The sequence below is a fragment of the Protomyctophum parallelum genome, assembly GCF_964188405.1.
Source record: "Protomyctophum parallelum genome assembly, chromosome: 5".
In the NCBI taxonomy this organism is placed as follows: Eukaryota; Metazoa; Chordata; class Actinopteri; order Myctophiformes; family Myctophidae; genus Protomyctophum; species Protomyctophum parallelum.
The window spans coordinates 24,184,870-24,206,091 of NC_139702.1; the positions used below are offsets into that span (position 1 = coordinate 24,184,870).

General features: G+C 42.5%; 1 protein-coding gene across 1 annotated transcript in view; it reads left to right on the plus strand.

The window, feature by feature from the left end:
- Positions 1–2,636: 2,636 nt before the first annotated feature.
- usp43a (ubiquitin specific peptidase 43a) overlaps positions 2,637–21,222 on the plus strand; it is a gene marked incomplete at its 3' end in the record, with an annotated part of 113,773 nt that continues 95,187 nt past the window's right edge. Inside the window, exon 1 of the mRNA XM_083765347.1 lies at positions 2,637–3,617. Coding sequence (XP_083621473.1) covers positions 2,889–3,617 — 729 coding nt within the window. The 5' untranslated portion in view covers positions 2,637–2,888. The remainder of the gene's footprint in view (positions 3,618–21,222) is intronic.

The following is a 21,222-nucleotide window of genomic DNA, read 5'->3' on the forward strand; positions in this document are numbered from 1 at the left end:
CCTGCCCTTGATGTCACTCACAGGCCCCTTTTCCACCGGTTGGTTCCCAATGGGAACTGGTTCAGTTCTTTTTGGTTTTTAGTCCATGAGCCAGAACTCCAAAATTGGAACGTTAATTATGAATTGAGTGAGCAAAACCATACCTATTAGATTGTTATCACCATGAAACTTCCAAAGTTGAGTACTTACACGAACACAATGATTTATTGTATTGCAAATTTTACATTTTTAAATATGCAAATGAGTCGAAAATATGAAAAAGCTACTACTATGGAAGGGTTATCATGTATTAATTTACTTGTATTGATCCTATAAACAATTTAATATAGGTCTAGTTTTTCCCACCAATTTGGAGCTCTGGCTCATGGACTAAGAACCAAAAAGAACTGAACCGGTTCCCATTGGGAACCAACCGGTGGAAAGGGGGTCATAGTGTGCACCTGACACTGACTGGTATCTAACATTTTTCAATGGAAGATAGGGAGACTGCATCTCCAAACAATGCAGATATGATAGTTATATTGTTGTTGTGACTGTAGGTCGCAGATTAATATGAAAACCTGCAAAAGCGTCCTTCCTCTTCAATGTCTCCCTTTTGACTGATACCTGTCCATTCAAACTCTAGACGGGCCCGCCCCAAAGTTATTAGTGCAGCCGCACCCGGCAGCCGGTGAAAACTAGAGTTCTCAACAGGCCTGAAAATTACCCTACCTGGGCCGGTGGGCCCTCATCAAACCCTGTACACTCAAGACCTTGCCCCCGCTGCTACCCTTAGATCTCCATGGAGCTGACCTGTTCCGACATTCCATGTTGATCTGACCTCATCAAAACCTGTACACTCAAGTCAAGACACGCTCCATATATGGCCAGTACAGAATTCATATGTAAAGAAGGAAAACGATATGCACATCCCAGTTTCAGAATACGGTGCTGGACCCAAAACCACGTAGGAGACTGGGAGTCTCTCCTGCTGAAATAATAAGCATTTTGGATATATGAATTGAGAACCCTTAAACCTTTTGGTATATGAATTTGGACCTAGATATCAGACCATTCCTTTAATATTCCTTTAATACACCTGCCTGACATGCCGCTCTATTATTATTGTTATTGTTATTATTATCTCTGTGTATTCCTGTTGTATTGTATATGTTTTGATGTATTTATTGTATTTTAAACCTATATTGTTCGTGAGTGTATGGCCCCTTAATTGATGTATTTGTATTGCTCTGGAGTGGATCTTCACATACAGCCTATTGGCTTATCAATTGATTGAATGACGACACCCAGTCATGTTCCACCTATTTAAGGATTTCAAGGCCATACCCATGTAACTTGAGAAAGTCCGGAGGGGCGAAAAGTTGTTATATTGAGGTTGAAATAAAAAAGACGGGGAGCAGAACTATATCGTGTGCGGACATTCCACACTTTTTTCTTCATTCAGTACAGAATTAATTTCATGTTGATCTGCCCACTTTGACAGGCTGGGATGGATTATAGGGTCGACGACAGAGTACAGCATCTTGCAATGGGTCTGGTCCACAAGATTCGATACACCACCAAGATACCCATGTACCTGTCTAAATACTTCCTTAATGTAAACGAAGTCCACACCCACAACACCAGAGGGAGTGCAACAAACCATGTACAACCCAGATTCAGCACAAACAAGGGACTAAATTATTTTCGCTCCTATGCCACCAAAATGTGGAACGCCCTACCAACAGTCATTAAGACATGTGAATCCATTGACTCCTTCAAAACCGCTCTCAAAGGGCACCTACGATGCAATTCGAAACTGGCCCCCGTAAAATCTGAATCCCCCCCCCCCCTTTTCCCCCTCACTGTATATGTTTCTTTTCCCTTTTTGCTTCCTTTATGATGAATTCCTGTTCTGTTCTTTAACTATATAGAAGTGTCTATTTCTATGTCTCTAAATGTTTTGATGAATTGAACAAGGTGGACCCTGTTGTAAACAAGTGTAATGCTTAATTGGGTCGTCCACTCACAGTCTTTGTATTGAGTTTGTGCTTGAAATGTACTATAATTCTGCAAACTGTTAATACATATTTCAATCAATCAATCAATCAAAAGGTCTTACTGGTATTATTATGAATAAGTAATAGGATAGGTGGGCACTGGCATTCCCCCCCAAAAAACTGTATGTGTGTGTGTGTGTGTGTGCGTGTGTGTGCGTGCGTGTGTGTGTGTGTGTGTGTGTGTGTGTGTGTGTGTGTGTGTGTGTGTGTGTGTGTGTGTGTGTGTGTGTGTGTGTGTGTGTGTGTGTGACTGTGTATAATGCTTTTAAAAGTCAAGTACATAATCTACATACATAATAATATTTCTACAATTGCTACAAATTGCTACACAACCTGTGTATCCAGTCATTTTGGGGCATTGACAAGACGATGAAGGATTAAGTTTAAGTCTGATACTTTTCTACGAGATGCAGATTGATTGATTGATTGTTTTATTCATTCAAATAAGTCCCGGATTGCATCTTTACTCAGATGTTCGTTCGGAGTCGGACTGACTGGAGGGGGGAGGGGAGGAGGGGAGGGGAGAGACCGGGAGCGAGAGAGGAGGAAGTAGGCTGGCTATCCCACTATTCCAACCAGTTTCACGCAACTCAGTCATCATCACCCAGTGTCACTGTCGTTACAGGTGAGTATCGAGCGACCCAGTGACCACTGCTCACCGACAGAATGACCGGAATGTCCATGGAATGAATGTCAGTCATGACGTGCCTTGATGGCACCCCGGTGTCACATCATCATCAGCGGTGAAACAGAACGGAGTCCGACAAAAAGAAGACAGGACAGGTGCCACTTTTCGTCAGCGCGGCGCACGTTCTGTTTAATTTGTGTAGCCAACTTTAACGAGCCACCATGGATACGACGAGCCACGGCGACAGTCACAAGACGAACAAGGTGCGAAAGCAACCGATGAAGCCCAAGCAGCGCAAGAAGGAAAAGAAATACAAAACCACGAGGCTTTTCCGGAGGAAATCGCTGCGGTCCGTAGGGAATTTCATGAGCAGGATCCTGAAAACTTTGGGAACTTTAGCGCGCTTCGGGGACGTTGGCGGCGAGCCACCTGACGCCGAGGACGACGATGGCGGCTTCAGGGAGAGCTCCACCACCTCAGGGAATAACCTCAAAGATGAACAGCACACGTCTTCTTCTTCTTCTCCGAGGGAGAAGAACGGCACCGCCGCGGTGCTGAAGAAAAGCTTCGCCGCCGCCGCCACCCTGTCGCGGTCGTCGTCGTCGACGTGCGGGTCCGTGAAAGACAGGCTGTCGTGGTGCTCCGGCGACAAGACCCCCGGCGTGCTGGGCTTGAAGAACCACGGCAACACCTGCTTCATGAACGCCGTGGTCCAGTGCCTCAGCAACACGGACCTTCTGGCCGAACACCTCGGCCTGGAGCAGTACAGGACGGATCTGTTGGGCCACGGGAGGCCGACGGGGAGGGTCAACGGGCTCGTTCAACATCATGGCGAGGCGGGGGACACCCACCAGCACGGCACCCGGGGCGAGGTGACCGAGCAGCTGGCATCACTGGTGCGAGCGCTCTGGACCCTCGAATACACGCCACCACTGTCTGTGGAATTCAAGGTACGGTCGTTCACACACATTAGTAGTAATAAAAGATAACTTTTTGATTGATGGAATACTCTATAACAGTTTGCAAATAGTTTCTGAAACAGTGTTTCCCGACCCACTCTTTCCCAAACAGTGGGCCGGGACCCCTTTATGGGCCACGCACACTGTTGCCGCCAAATTGGTCTGTGTGACCAATTTTTATGGGTCATGACTCTAAAAATTCAAATTTATTTTCCTCCATCGATAAAAGAAATCTATAATATATAATGCTATATTTCTTTTTTTTTAATAATTAAAAAAGTAAAATAGCCTTAATTGTATACATTTCAAACAAATCTAAGAAATTCCACAAATAAAAAAATAATGTGCAAATAATGCGCTGCGCGTTGCGTGCTTTTCACTTTGGGTCCCGGGTAGCCCTCCAAGCAGAACCCAAATGCTACTGAAGTTTCTGACATTTTGACGACCCAGATAGCATTGGGTCCTGTTGCACTACTACCATGCCACCTGGTACGCACCCATTCTTAAACATAAACAACATGTTTAGCGCCTCTCCGCGCTCTGTGACGATATTTTTCAGTGTGAGGCTTTCTGAATATGTAAAGTATAAGTACCCATACATCCCGCTGCGAATATCTCCTGTGGCGCGGAAGCCGTTAAGTATTTTTAATATATGTTTGCCCGATTTGGACGCTTGGATTCTTCTCTTCCTTCCTTGTTTATTGACACCTCATTGTACCGCCTATCTGGCTAGCTAGTGGCGCTATAGCTATGACACAGCAGATCAGAGGCAGGGACGTAGCCGCACAAGCCAACCGCACACCGGGAGGCGGTACAATAAACGGTAAACAAACAAGAAGAAATAAAGCGACCAAATCGGTCAAACAAAGATTAAAAATACTTAACGGCTTCCGCGCCACAGGAGATATTCGCAGCGGGATGGTACTTAAAGTTACCGAATTCAGAATAACTCAATCAAAAAAATGCCGTCACATGGCGCAGATTATATTTTAGAGAGAATGTCTACTTCCGCGTTCTGGAATTCACATACGAAAATATAGTAGTGACCAGGGACCCAACATAAAACTCATCAAAATTTCAGAAAAGCTTTATGTAGGGTCCCGAAAGGGGCTAGGTCCCGGGCAAACATATATGGACTTGACTCGAGCTGAAAAGTCCTCCTACTTATCAACATAGGCCTAGTGTCCTACCTTAACCCAACTCTACGTTTCTTTCTATTAGGCTTTACGTTCCGGATTGCAGCTTTAATTGAGTATAAGCCTACAATGGTCCATTTTGTATTTGTACACTCTGAGTTGTAAATGAGTAAATTTAACTGAATTAAGAGACTTTTACTGTGTAGCTACAAAGAGGGATAGTATAGAGAGATTATGAGGAAATGTGTAATTATATAGTTACAACCTCAATGACACAAGTAGACTATTATTAGTCACAAAAAACACAAACAATGACTGTATTGTATTGTAGCCTGTCAGTGAATTACAGCGCAGGACTCACTCACTCACATAATGCGAGAGGATTTGGGTTTATTCAAGCAAACTAGTGAGTCTGAAACAAGCTCAAACTACAATGAACAGTCTGAGTGTATTATGATCTGTGTGGGACACACAATACCATAAATAGGATAGCAGGTTACAGAACAAAGCTTTGCTTTTGTCCCACTTCCGTGAACAAAATGTAGACGACAGGCTATGTAGGTAGAATTTCAGGGGCGGAGTCGACCAATGGTCAAGGTGTGCAAACGTTTTGACTATTACTATTGTAGGCAGTCCTGTCTCAGAGGGTTTCTATATGAATATTCTGGATATAATATAATATTAATATTAATATATCTATATTCGTATAGAAACACTCTGAGACAGGACTGCCTTTTACTGTCTTTACTGGTCAGCTTTCAGCCATCAAGTAAAATTGTTGCATTTAATCACATACACCTGTGTCTTACATCCTGGTACAATACAATGAATGGCACTGGACACTACAACTATTATAGGCTTTGGAGTTACATTTGGTTGTCTTTTAATTTGAACAGCAACTTATTGGCTTACAAATCAGGTATTTCTTAGCAACGAATGAATACAATTGTTGGTTTACATCTAAATGCAGTTGCTGTTATACCTTCTTGGCGCACCTGCTCTGCCCTAAACAAGCAGAGTGACAATGTGGTTGGTCTGCATTCTCCCAATGCCTGCTGGTGTTATTTCACATGCAAGAGGGATGCACTCATTCATTCTCTCTGTGCCTGGGGCTTGAAGCATGCTGATGAGAGTCAGCAGCAGCCGGCAAACTGGTATGAGAGGATTGCAAACGAGTCCTGGAATCATATATTCATGATCATTATAAAATCAATGACCAGGGGTGGAAATTAACTAGACATTTGAAATGAGACATTCTGTATAATGAGTACTTTTAGTTTTGGTATTATAAGTACATTTTGTTGCCAATACTTTTGTACTTTATACTTTTACTCAGGTAGCTAGTAGCTACATTATGAATTCGGGACTTTTAGTGTTGGCAAAATATTACTTTAACACTAATATACTACTTATTACTTATTACTTTAAAAAAAAGGAATAAAGTTACACTACTTATTACTCCCTGAGAAAAGTAACTAGTTACTTATTACTTAACTTATTACTTTTTTCTCTCGCCCCCAGTAATTGCATATTTTGTCCCCAAAAGTCTTACTTTGCATTTTCAACATTAGCAGTCCCCCCTCCCCTATTCTGCAGTGTTTATTTAACTCTAAAAAGTCTACTGTATAGTGTACACATGATGATGGATCCATTTGTACACATAGATTAGAAGTAGATTTTTTCGACGTGGAATATAGCTTTTTCCGTATGCACAACTTGCAACGGACAATAATGTTCATCTCGTCTTGATTGCGGACATACTCAAAATAATGCGAATACTTCCAAGTATTGACTGTTATAACGCTTTGTTGTGTCGGTGTCTCTGTCTCCTCCACCTCCTCCATGCTTAGTTTGTTTACGTCTCTTCTCTCTAACAGTGCAGTCTAACGAGTTACACACACTAGTTTAGGTTGTTGTTCCGTGTTCCGGACGGTTTAAGGCCCGCCCTTCTGCATCCGATACTTCACACATACGTACCGACGAGTGTGCATCGTTTCCGTAATCGCTCTAGAGTCTAGATCTAGAGCGGGTCAGAAGTCTGCAAAGCCACTTGACCCCTATCCAGTCTACCATTATAAATAAACACTCAAACACACAGTTCCACCAAGGCTTGTGAAAATAGTAATACTTTTGGAAAAAAGTAAATATAATATTATTACTCAAAATGTCAAAGTAACTAGTTAAGTTACATATTACTGGAAAAAGTAATAATATTACTGAAAGTAGTATATTACTTAAGTTACTTGCCAACACTTTTACACGTAACATAGTATTTCTATATTGCAGTATTGATACTTTTAGTAAAACGTGTGAGTACTTGTTTCACCACTGTCAATGACCCAATTGAATCAAGGACTCAAACCCTTGAATATATTATTTGAGAATGATGATGCTTGCTCATAGGATTTCATTTTCACTCCTTTTGATACTTTTGCTGTAGTCTTGTATGGGGATGGCACACACATTTGGATACATGAGTTTGCACAGCCATTTAATATGCACAGTGCAGACACACAAAATTTGTATTTGAAATTGTAGGTTGGGGAGAGTGTCAGGCAATGAAACACATCTCTTCTCTGTTGTGAAGTTTGGTCACAGGGATACAATAATGCAACGTCTTCCCCCATTCGGCTTATTGGATGTTATTAAATCTAGTACAGATAGATGTACCCATAGGAGCTATAGCTACTCAATAGCATTGTCATGTGGTGTCACACACAGTAACTCTTACTTAGAGCAAACTTAGTTCAAAGCCATGCCAGCCCTTGTGGGGACTGCATAAGTGGTTATGAATATGCAATGAACAAGGGAGATATTCCATATTTTATTTCTCTCTTTCTCATTGACAGCAAAGAGTTATTAAAGGTGCTGCACTATATTGTGATAGTGATCATCTTTACTATGTGTTTGTTCAGTATTCAGCTGGGTCTCTGCGTCTCTCCAGCAGCTCTATAGTAAACAATATATTGGGATGCCAGTTTAATCCAAACAGATGAGTTAGCCCATTTATCAGCTTCAAATGTAAGTGTTCCAGTAACAAATTGTTCTGCTCATTTTTCTCCCATCACTTATTCAGTTTCAGTCATTTATTCAGTTCTCTCACAGGTAGGGATAAAATTGATGTCCCGGCTATACCTGATTTATTTTTGTGTGTTTTTGAGGGGCACTTTCCCCCTCCAATGCATAAAGGTTACGTCATGTGGCAGCCAAGTCTATAGGATTTGGAATGTTTGTTTAGAGCACGTATGGCGTAAATTGGTTGCCTGTCAAGTCTATGGACTTTAATGTTTGTTTACGTTCCTGTTTTGAAACGTTCCTGTTTCGGAAGGCTTTTTCGTGTTGAACTGTTTGCACATTTTTTTTAACCCTGTTTTTAACCTTCTATGATTGATTATATGTTTTAACCATGTAGCACTCTGGGATTCCCTGTGAATGAAAAGTGCAATACAAATAAAATTAATTATTATTATTATTATTATTATTATTAAGGTACTAAATGACAACATACTAGAAGATATCATCTGGCCGATATAAATACTTCACAAGTGTGATTTTTGAGGGGCGCTAGCCCTCCTATAAACAGCTATAGTGTAGATTCTGTCTTAACACAAGCATTAAATGCCATTGACAATGAATGGATCATTTACGTCATATGTGTCTGAGCAAATCAGCTGTCGGTATGTCTGTCGGTATGTCGGTGAAAACCCTTGGCCAATAAGGGAACACCATTCTTGGTGACGTAACTAAGGTATGTTTCAAGGTTGGTATAAGGTCAATAATTGATTAGAGCGCCCCCACTTCACACAGGTGTGATTTTTCTTTACTAAAGAGCTGTAGAGACAGGGGGACCCCTGTTACTGAACGAACACTATAGCAATGATTATTACGAGAATATACACCTAACAAAAAGTATCACTTACGTTTAATACAGCAGAGATGAGAGAGAGAGAGGAGAGAGTGGTCAGTCTCTCTCACTACTTGCAAACCTATTACAGGAAGTGAAGGAAGGCATTTTCCTTGCATGTGATATGTTACAGTACAATTGAGAAGGCAGTACAAGTGAGAAAAACGGAACGGGGGACGCCTGTTTTTCCGGCGCGGCTGTCTCCCGTTCGCCGTCGTTTGATTATTTTCTGCGACCTCGTCTCTTCCCGTTCGGCAAGGCCGAGTAGACCCCATTTACTGATGAGTATGACAAGGATGTGATTAATATGCTATGGCTTTCACAGTCAATAGACCTCAACCCAGCCAATTGAACATCTTCGAGAGATTTTGACAGACATGGTAGACAAGCAGCACCATCGTCAAAGCATCAATGGGAGAATATCTTCTCTTCACTGTGTTCAGTGCCATGCCTCCAGTAGAGCTCCAGAGACACTTGTAGAATCTATGCCAAGGGAGATGGACGCATGGAACTGTTGTGGCAGCATGCTAGTTCAACACATTACTTGATTTTATTTTATCCTTTAATTTGTCACCTGTCTCTATACAGTATAACACAGATACATTGTACTTGCACAGTAATGGCAGTAATGTGAACAGTAATCCTGAATGCTGTGTGGATGCGTTCCTGGGATCGGACACAACTCTTTTGACTGTTTTGGACTCCTGTGCATTGGATGCATCCTTCCCTGTGGAATTTCCATCAGATGACAGATGTTGATAATTGTGTCACATTTGTGAATGTGAATGTTTTGTGAATGGGATGTATGACCTTGCGCTTATACAAAAAGTGTTCAATGTTATATTAACAGGAAAGTATGGCTGCGTTATTAGACGATTGATTCATGTCTCTAAGGTGCATTGCATAACATGATTATCATATATCCTCTACATTTCAGTAAATGCTATTTTCATACTGTAAGACCTCATATTTAAGAACAGAAAACAGCTATCATGCCTTCTGCTTCTAAACTACCCTCTGAAATAGTTTGTGCTATAGCCTACCCTTTTTAGTAGAATGCTATTTCTTACACTGAAGCAACAGAATCAGTGTTGCTTGAATGTAATTACTACGGTACTACAGTTAGAGTGTAATCCAATCAGTTTGTCTAGCCAAGGCCAAGTAAAACAGAAATTACATTAATATCGTGGTTGGGCTACAGATAAAAGCCAATTCAACTGCCCGACTTAGAACATAATGTCAGTTGAGCCCTTCAGGTTTTGTGTCTGAATGCTAATATTTGGCTTTACTAGACATAAACCATTATTGATTATCATTATTGTTCTCTTGTGATACCTGGCTCTCATCATAAATATTGTAGATTGTATTTAAAGACATTTTTTTAATTATTTATTTATTTGATCCCTTTTCACACTAGATTAAATCTTTGAGTAAAATAATTTCACTTCCTGCAATGTTGCGGCAGCTGTATTGTATGTGAGTGCAAACATGCCAGTAAAGCACCCTGAACCCTTGATAAGTATAGTAATTCCCCCAACTACCTCCTTTCATTCAGGCCATGTGTCCTCCAAAGAGCTTTAGTCCCAGCTGAAAACACAAGGCCAGAGTTGAAACTATTTCTACTCTATGTGACCAGGTACAACGGCAGACGTGGACATGCAGCATAGAATAGTGAGTGAGTGAATGAGTGAGTGAGTGAGTGAGTGAGTGAGTGAGTGAGTGAGTGACAGATCAACTTCAAAGTCAGCATACTGCCGAGGACCTGAGGGAGTGATGGGTTGAGTGGGAGTGTCTGTCTGCCTGTCTGTCTGCTTTGGCCATGTTTCGCGACCCCCAGGTTCAGAACCCCTGTCATAGACAGACCTCCAAGTACTATGTAAAGCACTTGAGTACGTTGCCAATTTGTACCTAAATGATTTAATATAAAAATTAGACTAATTCTAAGAAGTTATGTCCCAGTGCTTGAATTCCACTTTAGCTGGTCTTTGAAACCAGACTGGAGAAATTAGTCCCATCTCCCATGCGACCAGGAAGGAGAAGCCTGATGTTTTAACCCATTCAAGCTGGTAAAGCATCTCTGTCATTTTAGAGCAGTGGCTTTTCAAGTCAAGATACATTATTTATTCCGAATTTGTCACAAAATGTTTTGAATGATTCCCAAATCTTCCCTTCCGTTCCGGACAAAAAGAAAAAAAATCAGACGAGGGCCGGGTCTGCGGTCAAATACAATGGATTCGATTTGGTGGTCCTTGGCACAAAAAAGTGTGAGAACTACTGATTTAGAAGGCATTTGTGGAATCAGCCTCAGGCCTCAGGGCAATTCCGGAATTCCGGTCATTTTACGGTAAGAAATCGGCTAATCCGGAATTTGCCTCTAATGGGTTAAAATGTCTGGTTTGACTGAGGCGTGCAGGAAGTGTGTGACAGACAGCAGTGCAAGGCAGGGCAGTGAGACAGATGCTTTGTTTGTGTTCTTCCATCTCTGCTCTCTTTCAAGGACCACTCTCATTCACACTCAGTGGTGTAGATGTACACATTGTTCACACACGCATGCACGCACGCGCACACGCCGTGATGGGAGACATGTACCACCTGGTCTGTGCAACACTTTGCTTGGCACATTTGTGCACCTAAATTTCATTTCAACCGGTCCTTAGTTTGGCATGGCGTTTCTCAGAGAAACAGATGCAAGGATGAGACGTTCCGTCGCTTAACACTAAACAGTACTGTGTCTCTGACGCAAGCGAGGGTTTTAGATTAGATAAGCTTGTTGTGTGGCTATTTTTAATCGTAATCATACTCTGTATTGAATTAGCCTAAAAATGTTAATTTAATTCAGTGTAATACTTTCGTTGTCCCGTATCTGTTTTGGAAGCAGTGTCAAAACAGGAAACAGGAAGAAAAAAAAAAAACATTCAATCTGCACAGTTGCGTTAAACAGCAATAAAATAAAATGTAGGAGCAAGCATGTCTGTAATATGTCTATGTAAGCACAGCAATTTAACTGTACTTCCCCACACGTTTATTATTCATCCACATGATTTATGTCCTGAATGTGACATACTGTATGCAGGTATGGGAATAAATCAATCTTCACTCCTGGGCTGCAAGACAACAAGATCTCCCAATCATGTATGGCAATGGGTCTGGGGAGGAATTCTGTACTTTGTCTTAGTGAAGGGAAGAGTATGTTATTTATTCGCTTGCCACTCACGCACGCACACTTCTCAGCTCTGCACACAACAACATATTTACAGTCCTGTGTGTGAATCCTCAAGAGTATCAACTGCATTTCAATAGAGCAATGCAGGGAGCCTCTCTGATATTGGAAAGCATACAGAGAATATTATTTCCATTGCAAGTGGTCCACTCGTTATAGATTAAAAAAAAAATCGTATACATTATTTGAACATTTTATAAAATGTTCAAATGTCCAAAATAAGAAAAGCCAGGTTGAAAGTGGTCAAGTCCCGTGTCGAAGATGTCTGTGTGTCTGTGTCTGTGCACTTACTGGCACAGCAATTACGGGAATCCCCCGGTGTCTCCAGCCACCAAAGAGACTCTTTCCAACTCCAACAACAAACTAGAATTTAAGTTCAGCACAAACCAGTCGGCCAATGAAACATTGTTTTTGCGCATGCAAAGTAGCCTGCAGCGCTGGTTTGCATTGTTGCCAGGTCTGCTTATTATAAGCGACTTTGGGCTTGTTTTCCTATAAGGTTGCTTGTAAATATTCATAGTAGTGGGTTGCTTTAGTTTGGGCTTATTGCTGAAGTGTAGTTGCTTATTTGGGCTTGTTTTCAAGATTCTTCTTGAAAATAGCTGATGTAATAGGGCTCAAGTGGTGAAACCGGTCGCTTCTTTTGGGCTTGTTTTCATAGACCTAGTCGCTTGTTTCACTCAAAGAATCTACGTACTGTATCCGCACCTAAACAAAACACTTTTCACCAGCCAAGTTGTCACTGTCACTGTCTTCTTCTGCTGCTGCTGGGGCAGTCGCAGTCTTTTTCCCAAAAAAGTTATGTAGTTGTAGAGATGCTTTTTCATTTTAGCCTACTGTACAAGCAGCACACAAGTGTAAACACAATCTGTCTCAGTCAGTGCTCTCTCTGCCACACCGACAGAATCCTGAAATTGCGCGGCACCACTGCAGCTTGCTAATTAACAATGTGTTGCACCTGCTGATCTGAACCTCGCTCTTGGAATATACCATTTGTTGAGATAGGGGCAATAATGTTGTGGGCAATATAATAATACCTTGTGAAAACGATAGTTTTGTTCAAATTTGCATTTGTAGCTATTTTACTGTAATTTAATAACAGAATAATCAACACAGATAGGCAAAGAGACATTCATGGATGTATTTAAGTACATTTAAATTTTCACCTGGAGCCAAGGTATGGCAGCTGCCATACGCCACTGCGACCAGGTCCCAACCCGACCCGTCGCTAGTGTCGTGCCGACATTGAGTTGTCGGCAGAGTTGGATAGAGTTCCAATTCTTTCTGCGGTCGACATCGGTGCCATGTGGAGCTACCTTTAATTGTGCTGCTTCTCAGGGAAACCACAACAGAGTGTGATTTCTATAGACACGGCAACCCGTCTGTCAGCCCATTACTCATGCTCCTGGAGGTGATTCCAGCATGGCCAGCCAGGGCTGGGATGCCGTGGAAAGAGTCGGCCTGAGGATTATTTTTACATTAAATGATGGCGTAGTGTATTTGCCATCAAGTCAAGGTATATGAGGAGTTCAGGAGACAGGGAAGTGGAAGTAAGCAGTGTTGCATTGGTGAATCTATCTCTGGTGCGACGCTATACTTTAACGACGTCACACGCACATCGCATAACACCCACAAATCTGTGTTGCAGTGTGATCTGACACGCACGCACGCACCTTGTTTTTGGTTCGTTGCTATTGCATCCATAAAGAATCTTACCTGGAGTGGCCGGGCCACCGGGGTGACTGGAGTGTTGATTTTGCCATTTTTTAGTTTAGTTTTTGTCATAGTCTCTTGAATAGTTTTAATTAAGTTTTAGTTACATTTTAGTCACCTGGAATCTGTAATGTTTTAGTGTGTAGTGTAGTCTATTTTTAGTCGACTAAACATAAGATTTTAGTCGACTAAATCTACAGTTGACTTAGTCAACTAAAATGTATTTTGGCGGGCCTTGATGCCGTCATAATGACTGATTGTACACTTGAAAATAGCCGATCTACAAGCTCACAACGCGATGCGAGTAGAATGTGAGTACTTTTTCTACCACTGAACATACAGTACGTGATAAGTGATCCATGTCTGCTTCATGTGGTCAGACCAGACGGCTGAAGGCATGCCAACGATACCAGACAGTTGAATAATGAAACGGCAAATGGGAACAGCCAGCTATGATAGATTCCATCCGGCCACACCTGTGGGAGGAATTGAGTGTGTGTGTGTGTGTGTGTGTGTGTGTGTGTGTGTGTGTGTGTGTGTGTGTGTGTGTGCACAGCATGTGCTTACACACTTGCATGTATCCACACTGTGTGTTATACTTTACCTCTAAAGACTGTGCCCTCCCTATTAGTGCTGCACAATTTATCGAAAAAAGATTGAGAGGTTTAAGTCAAGCACTTTGATGTTGTCTGTTTAAAGCCACAGTAGTTTGCTCCAGGTGCAACATTTTTTTTTTTTTAAGATATTATTTTTGCGGCTTACGCCTTTTATTGATTTTTGAAGGGACAGACAGTAGGCTGACAGGAAACGGGAGAGAGATGGGGGGGATGACATGCAGTAGAGGCCGTGTCGGGTCCGGGAGTCGAACCCGCGGCACACTGCGACTGGATTACCAGTCCGGTGCCCAGACCGTTACGCTACGGCCTGGCCCAGGTGCAACATTTTGAATGTAGTAATGTCAGCAACTAGAGACAGACAATATTTTCATGGAAAAAGATTTAATCGTGTGAAAATCGTGATCTCAATTCTCAAAATCGAGATTCACATTTGAGCAAGAATCGTGCAGCACTACTCCCGAGTTTGTCCGTATTACCCTCCGGTCTGTCGTAGGTCCAAAAGCTGGCCCTTTTTCTTTAGGCAGGCTGGAGCGGCAGCGAGGTGAGGTCCAGGTGAGGTGGTACAAATGGGATTTGGAGGAAGAAGCTGGAGGGTATTACGGTCATGGGGCTGATTTATGGTTTGTGGTGAATTCCTGCCCTGCCAGCTCCTTCTACACTGCTGTTATTTACAGAGGAGGATGGGGAGATGGTGGCAGAGGTGAAGCAAGGTTAGCATATCTGGGACACTAAAAGCAGACATGGGACGGTCACTGCTAGAGCGCAGCCCTTATACCACTGACAGTGGGGGGAGTATGTAGAAATACTCTGTTACAAGTAAAAGTCCGTAATTCAGTCCAAAAGTAAAAGTACCGGTACTCATTATGCAGAATGTCCCATTTCACAATTTTTCAAATGTATAAAAATCTTTTGACTAGTTGATTTACATGATCACAATGTGATAGGGCTGAAGTGGTTATCTGCAAAGTAACTAGTGACTAAGTAAAGTATGCTACAAAATTGTACTTGCTTACTTTACTTAAGTAAATGTACTTAGTTACTTTCACCACTGCTTATCTTAACTAACTCTAGATGTTAAACAAAACCCCACCCAGGACCTTGGTCAGGTCAACCATGAACACATCAAGTGTTTGCAAGACAGCGTTTCACTTGACCTGTTAGTGCTCCCCCGTCGAGAAGGGTCTACTCTGGATGCTATTCTCTCTCTCTCTCTCTCTCTCTCTCTCTCTCTCTCTCTCTCTCTGTTAGCTTTTCATTCTTCATTTCACAGATTGTTTTCTCTCTCCCCTTCTGTTGTTCTACCCGCCGCCCCCCCCCCTGATGCTGAAGCTCTTCCATGCTGATTTGCTCCCATCACTTGAATCTGTCACTGAGACAATCCGGTGTATTTCACCATGGATACAGTCCCAAACACAGCATACAGGAAGCGCAAACAAGATACGACGAAAGGATGAGCAAATATAGTCTTCTGTCTCAAGCTGTGGTGCACATACTAACTACACACACATGGCATGCGTGCCACACACACACACACACACACACACACACACACACACACACACACACACACACACACACACACACACACACACACACACACACACACACACACACACACACACACACACGCACGTGCAGATGCACATACACACACGCACGCACGCACACACGAGTACATACGTTGCTGAATTGCAAAGAGAAGGAAAGTGCAGTGAGGGAGATAATATATGAGAGAGACAGAGAGAGAGAGACAGACAGACAGAGAGAGGCAGAGAGAGAGAGAGAGAGAGAACAGAGACAGAGGAGAGATGAGGACAGCAGGGTTAGGGCTGTCACGATTACAAATTTAAGTTGACAATTAATTGTCACACAAATAATTGCGATTAATTGTGGGGTTTTTTTCATTGAACATGAGAACATTATAATTTGTATTTCTGTTTGCCTTTAAGGCTTCGTAATCACAAATTGCACAGGGCGGATTTGACAAATAACTTATATATAGGCCTACAAACAAATCACTGACATATTTATTAATAATTTGTTCTTAACAAAAATACAACATAGCGGGAATAGTTGAGCTTTTAGATCTGCTATTTCTGCTATTTTTGAAAAATGTTTGAAAATGTATGGACGATTACGCAAAAATAATTGCGATTATCTCAAATTATTGCAATTAGGCGATTATGTAATTATTGCGACAGACAGGCCTATAAGCAGGGCATCTCTCTCTCTCTCTCATGCTAATTAAGTCGTAACCTCTTTGGGCTATCAGTGATGTCATCAGGTTTCCTTTCCCACAGCCGTGTCCATCACAACCTTGGCAACTCTCTCTCTATCTATCTCCACCTCTGTGTGTGTATGTGTGTGTGTGTGTGTGTGTGTGTGTGTGTGTGTGTGTGTGTGTGTGTGTGTGTGCCTGCGTGCGTGCGTGCGTGTTTGTGTGTTTCTCTTGCTCTGCTCGGTGGCTCCAAAAAAGCCCCGCTGCCTGGCTCGGTTTTCTCTCCTTTCCTTTCTGCTACCGCGTCCTTTGATAGGAAGACAGAGGAGTGTTTGAGGGTCAGTTGAAACTCAGCCAACATCTCTCTGTCTCGCTCCCTCCTCCCTCCCTGCTTCCAATGCTCTTCCTCAGTACCCTGTGCAATCATCCTTCCTCTCCATCCATCTCACTGTCGACTAGCCTTTTTCACTGATAAAAACTAAACGAAAACTAAGCTATGATGACAAAAACTATGACTAAATGCATTGTCAATTTCGTAGACAAATAAAAACTAGACTAAAATGTTTGGGAGGGACTAGTGGGGAAGAGATCCAGTAGAACTAAAAGACAAGTCATTTTATTTTTGGTTGCGCTCAGGCGTATCGCTCTCTGAAAATAGAAGATCTACAATCTCTATTTTCAGCATGCAACCAAGGCATTACAAATCAAGGAACCGTTTAGGTGACTAAAATATCATGATATTTAGCCGCCTGAAATGAGACTGACATTGATACATTTCAGATGAGTAAAATATGACCTCAAAAGACTATGGCCCTCATTTATCAATCGAGTGTAAAATCTGCCACAAATTCGAGTGCAGGTTTCGTAGTACACCCACGTCTCCACGGCATTTATAAAGTGATCGCAAACAGCTGATCCTTCCTTAATTTCGTTCTCACGTTAATAAATGTCACGGCTGAATTTGATCTGGCACGCCCTAAGAAATCAAGCCTCGCCCTCGTTTTTGCGACCTGAACCACTGCTATACGATCTGGAAACCATGGTTACCGTGCCTCTCTGCCCGCCTCACACACACACACACACACACACACACACACACAGACGCACACAAGCTGCACGCACACGCAACTTGCAAGCCCAACTAACTGGTGTGTTGTTAAATAAATAAACAACGAACACCTGCATGAATTAAATAAAGTTGTAGGCCTACCCTGTCTGTTCCCTCTCACTTCGCTTGCCTTGCTGTCATGTCCACGCACGCACGCACCTACATGACACATTAAATAAAGCTGTCTGTTTCTCCTCTCGCTTCGTTTCCCTTGCTGCCCGCCTCACCCCCCCGCACACATATCGCAATGTTTCACTGTGTGTTGTTAGTTGTATATTAAATCATTAAAGTATTTTTAATTTAATATACAACAAGATATATTAGTGAACGAAAACCTGAACCTGTGAACCATAATTAAATAACAAATAGGCACACACACGCTGCTGTTTTGCAGGTGCTCCTCCTGTCCAGTGTGTCTGTCTGTCTGTCTGTCTGTCTGTCTGTCTCTCTCTATCACAGTGGTCCGTCCGTGACCAACTGACCATGCACGTTCCGACGTTCGACAGTCTATTTAGATTGCCTCGCAGACGTTAGTCACTGCAGTGGCCGCCGGCCGGGCTGTCAACTGTCATTATATGAATGTGCAGCAAAAACCGTATATAGCCTCATGTGGCTGGTGGTTGCTTGGCTGGGTAATATACCTATATATCTCCGATGCAGTTCCCACTTGCGCTGGGAGCCTGGCACGGTACATTTGGCATTGAGCGACGCGTCAGGTTTATTATATTGCACATACCGTAAGAAAGACATCGGCCTTCATGCTGTAGATTAGGCTACAGTAGGCTATACCACGTTGGGACTGCTGCACTATACTCTCCAACGTCCCGTCATGGAAATATTTCAGCACAGACAGCCCAAATCCTCGCATGTATGCGCTCAGGCAAAACACTGTTTAAATGGCTTAAGCATCTCTTGCAACATTGTTTTTAATTGCGCGATTTTATCTCCTACTAATTTCATATGACACATGTATTCCTTAACATTTTTATTTATTTATTTTTTACATGTAGCCCATATACATTATACATACCTTTTATATAAACATTTTAGGAGTGAATACATATATGTTTAGATGCCTGTGACAGCCTCTCAGCAGTTCAGACAAGGCTGCTCCGCTTGTGTAAAACAGAAAAACAGCGTACGCCAGCTGAAGAGTAGACGTGACTATTTGTCCTACTCAAGTTCAATTTCAAGCTTTGCCGGAAATGTTAAATGCCGAAAATGTCGGTAATTTCGGCGTGCGCCCATATTTTGGCGTACGCACGGTTGATAAATGAGGGCCCATGACTATTGGGGGCACGGTGGCACAGTCGGTAGTGCTGTCACCTCACAGCTGTGGGCATGGGGGGCTTGTTCCCTCTAGTGTTGTCACGATACTGGATTTTCAACTTCGATACGATATTTGGAAAAGTATTGATATTTCGATACCATTTTCGATACCACGCAACCACGGCGATTTCTGAGGGTTTAACATATATTACAAATAAAAGCTGTGCAGTCTTATGCACTTTCATATTTTTTTACATTTTTATTCTTTTTATTATTATTATTAGGCCTATTATTATAAGTATTATTATTATTATTATAAATAACTATGGATTATAAACCAGTATATGCCTACACATAAAAGTAAAGTTGTGAAGCACAACAGCATTTAATTTCTTTCTGACCAGTCAACCACATCATCTTGGTTTCTATTCCTTATTTATAACTATACTTATTTATAATCTTTATCATTTATAATTATAAAGAATAAATCAAAATAAATCAAGTTTGATAATCTATTCAGATATTATTCAATGCATCGAGGCCAGCCTACTCAAACTATTATTATTTTTTATTAGTAGTATTATTAATATCCAGAATCACGCACGCATGCACGCACGCACACACACACACACACACACACACACACACACACACACACACACACACACACAGCAACCGATTGCAACGTTAGCTTGCTAGCCTAGCTATATGTGTTTACTGTTGATAGCTTTAGCTAGTTAGCTTATCGCTATGACAGCAACAAGTAGGATGTAATTGTATGCGGGCTTTGGCAACTGTCAACTTTAGCTTTCCGTGTACATCGGATTCTTACATAAAGAAATATGAGCGACCAGATACGTTAAAGAAGTTAACACAGCGTGGAGACAGAACTTGTCACAGAGAGAACGACACAGTGTACTGTCTCTGTGAGTGCTGCGCTGTGCGCTGCTCTGTCTGAGGACTGATAGCCTGGGCACCATTTCATTTCGGTATATGATCCGGGCTGGAGCCGGATGATATGCTTACGTCATGTTGTAGGCAATGGTTTGCCTACAATAAACAGGAAGAACAGGCGACGACAATTTCCTTTTCCCTCTCAATAAAAGCTCTCGCTTACGAGAGCTTTTATTGAGAGGGAAAAGGAAGTTGCCGCCGCCTGTTCGTCCTGTCTGGCGACTACAAAACAATACTACAACATGACGTAACCACATCATCCGGCCCCAGCCCGGATCATACGGACTTTTGAAACAGAGACCAGGCTTTCCTCCGAGGCGGTGGAAAGCCTGGTGATGCGAGGTTAGAGGACTGACGGTGACGGGCTGACGGCCCCTCCCCTCCCTCAAGGCTCAGTTTGGAGGGGGCTGTACTCCCTTCTGAGCCTGTGTGTGGCTGGGGAGCATGTCTCAACCAACGGGAAGACGGAGCGGGACAGTATCGATAGTATCGATACTATGGAAAAGTCATATCGAACCGTTTTAATTTTTCAGAATCGATATTTATCGATATATCGATATTTTCGACAACACTAGTTCCCTCCTCCGCCCATCAGTGCCCATACCTGAGGCGAAAGGGCCTTTCTGTGTGGAGTTTGCATGTTCTCCCCGTGTTCCCTAGGGTAGGTACCCTCACAAAAACATGCAGTAGTCCTGGTCTCTAAACTACCTCCCCCTTGCCAGCCGGGGCGCCTGATGGGAAAGGAACAGGTCGGAATAACGTGTTCCTTCCACGCGCTACGTCCTGCCGGGGAAACTCTCTCCTGTCAGGTGAAAAGAAGCAGCTTGGACTCCTCATGCATAGAAGAAAGCATGAGGTCAGTCCGCTGCACCCCCAGGTTGGCAGAGGAAGTGTAGCGCCCAGGATTACATTAGACAATTGACACTGGGTGAAAAAAAGGGTTGCAAAATCGTGGGATAAAAAAAAAAGACTATGACTACAACGACATAAAAAACTGCTGTCCAAATCAACACTGTGTCCATGTCTCTGTCCCTCCTGTCCAAATGAACACTGTGTCCATGTCTCTGTCCCTCCTCCATTACTACTCTCCAAGTCCTTCACTCTCTCGCTCTCATTGTGATGGAGCTCATTAGTGGCTCAGCCAGGTGCAGGGGAGGCCTCCCACCTCTGTTTATATTTAGATACGGGCGGTATGATGTGGTTGGGTGGCTGTCAGTCACAGCAGTACCCAGAGGAAGTCAGTCACAGCAGTATCCAGAGGAAGACGGAGACCGAGGGAGATGATGACTATAGAGATTGACAAATTATTCATCCGTAGTGTAACGTGCATTGTTTATTTTGTGTCATTGTCTCTACTCTGAGACACCGAAGTCCAGTTTTACACTTTAAAGGGTTAGTTCCGATTTTTGGACTTAAAGCTGTAGGAAATACTTGCCATAATATAGTGGTTGCAAAGG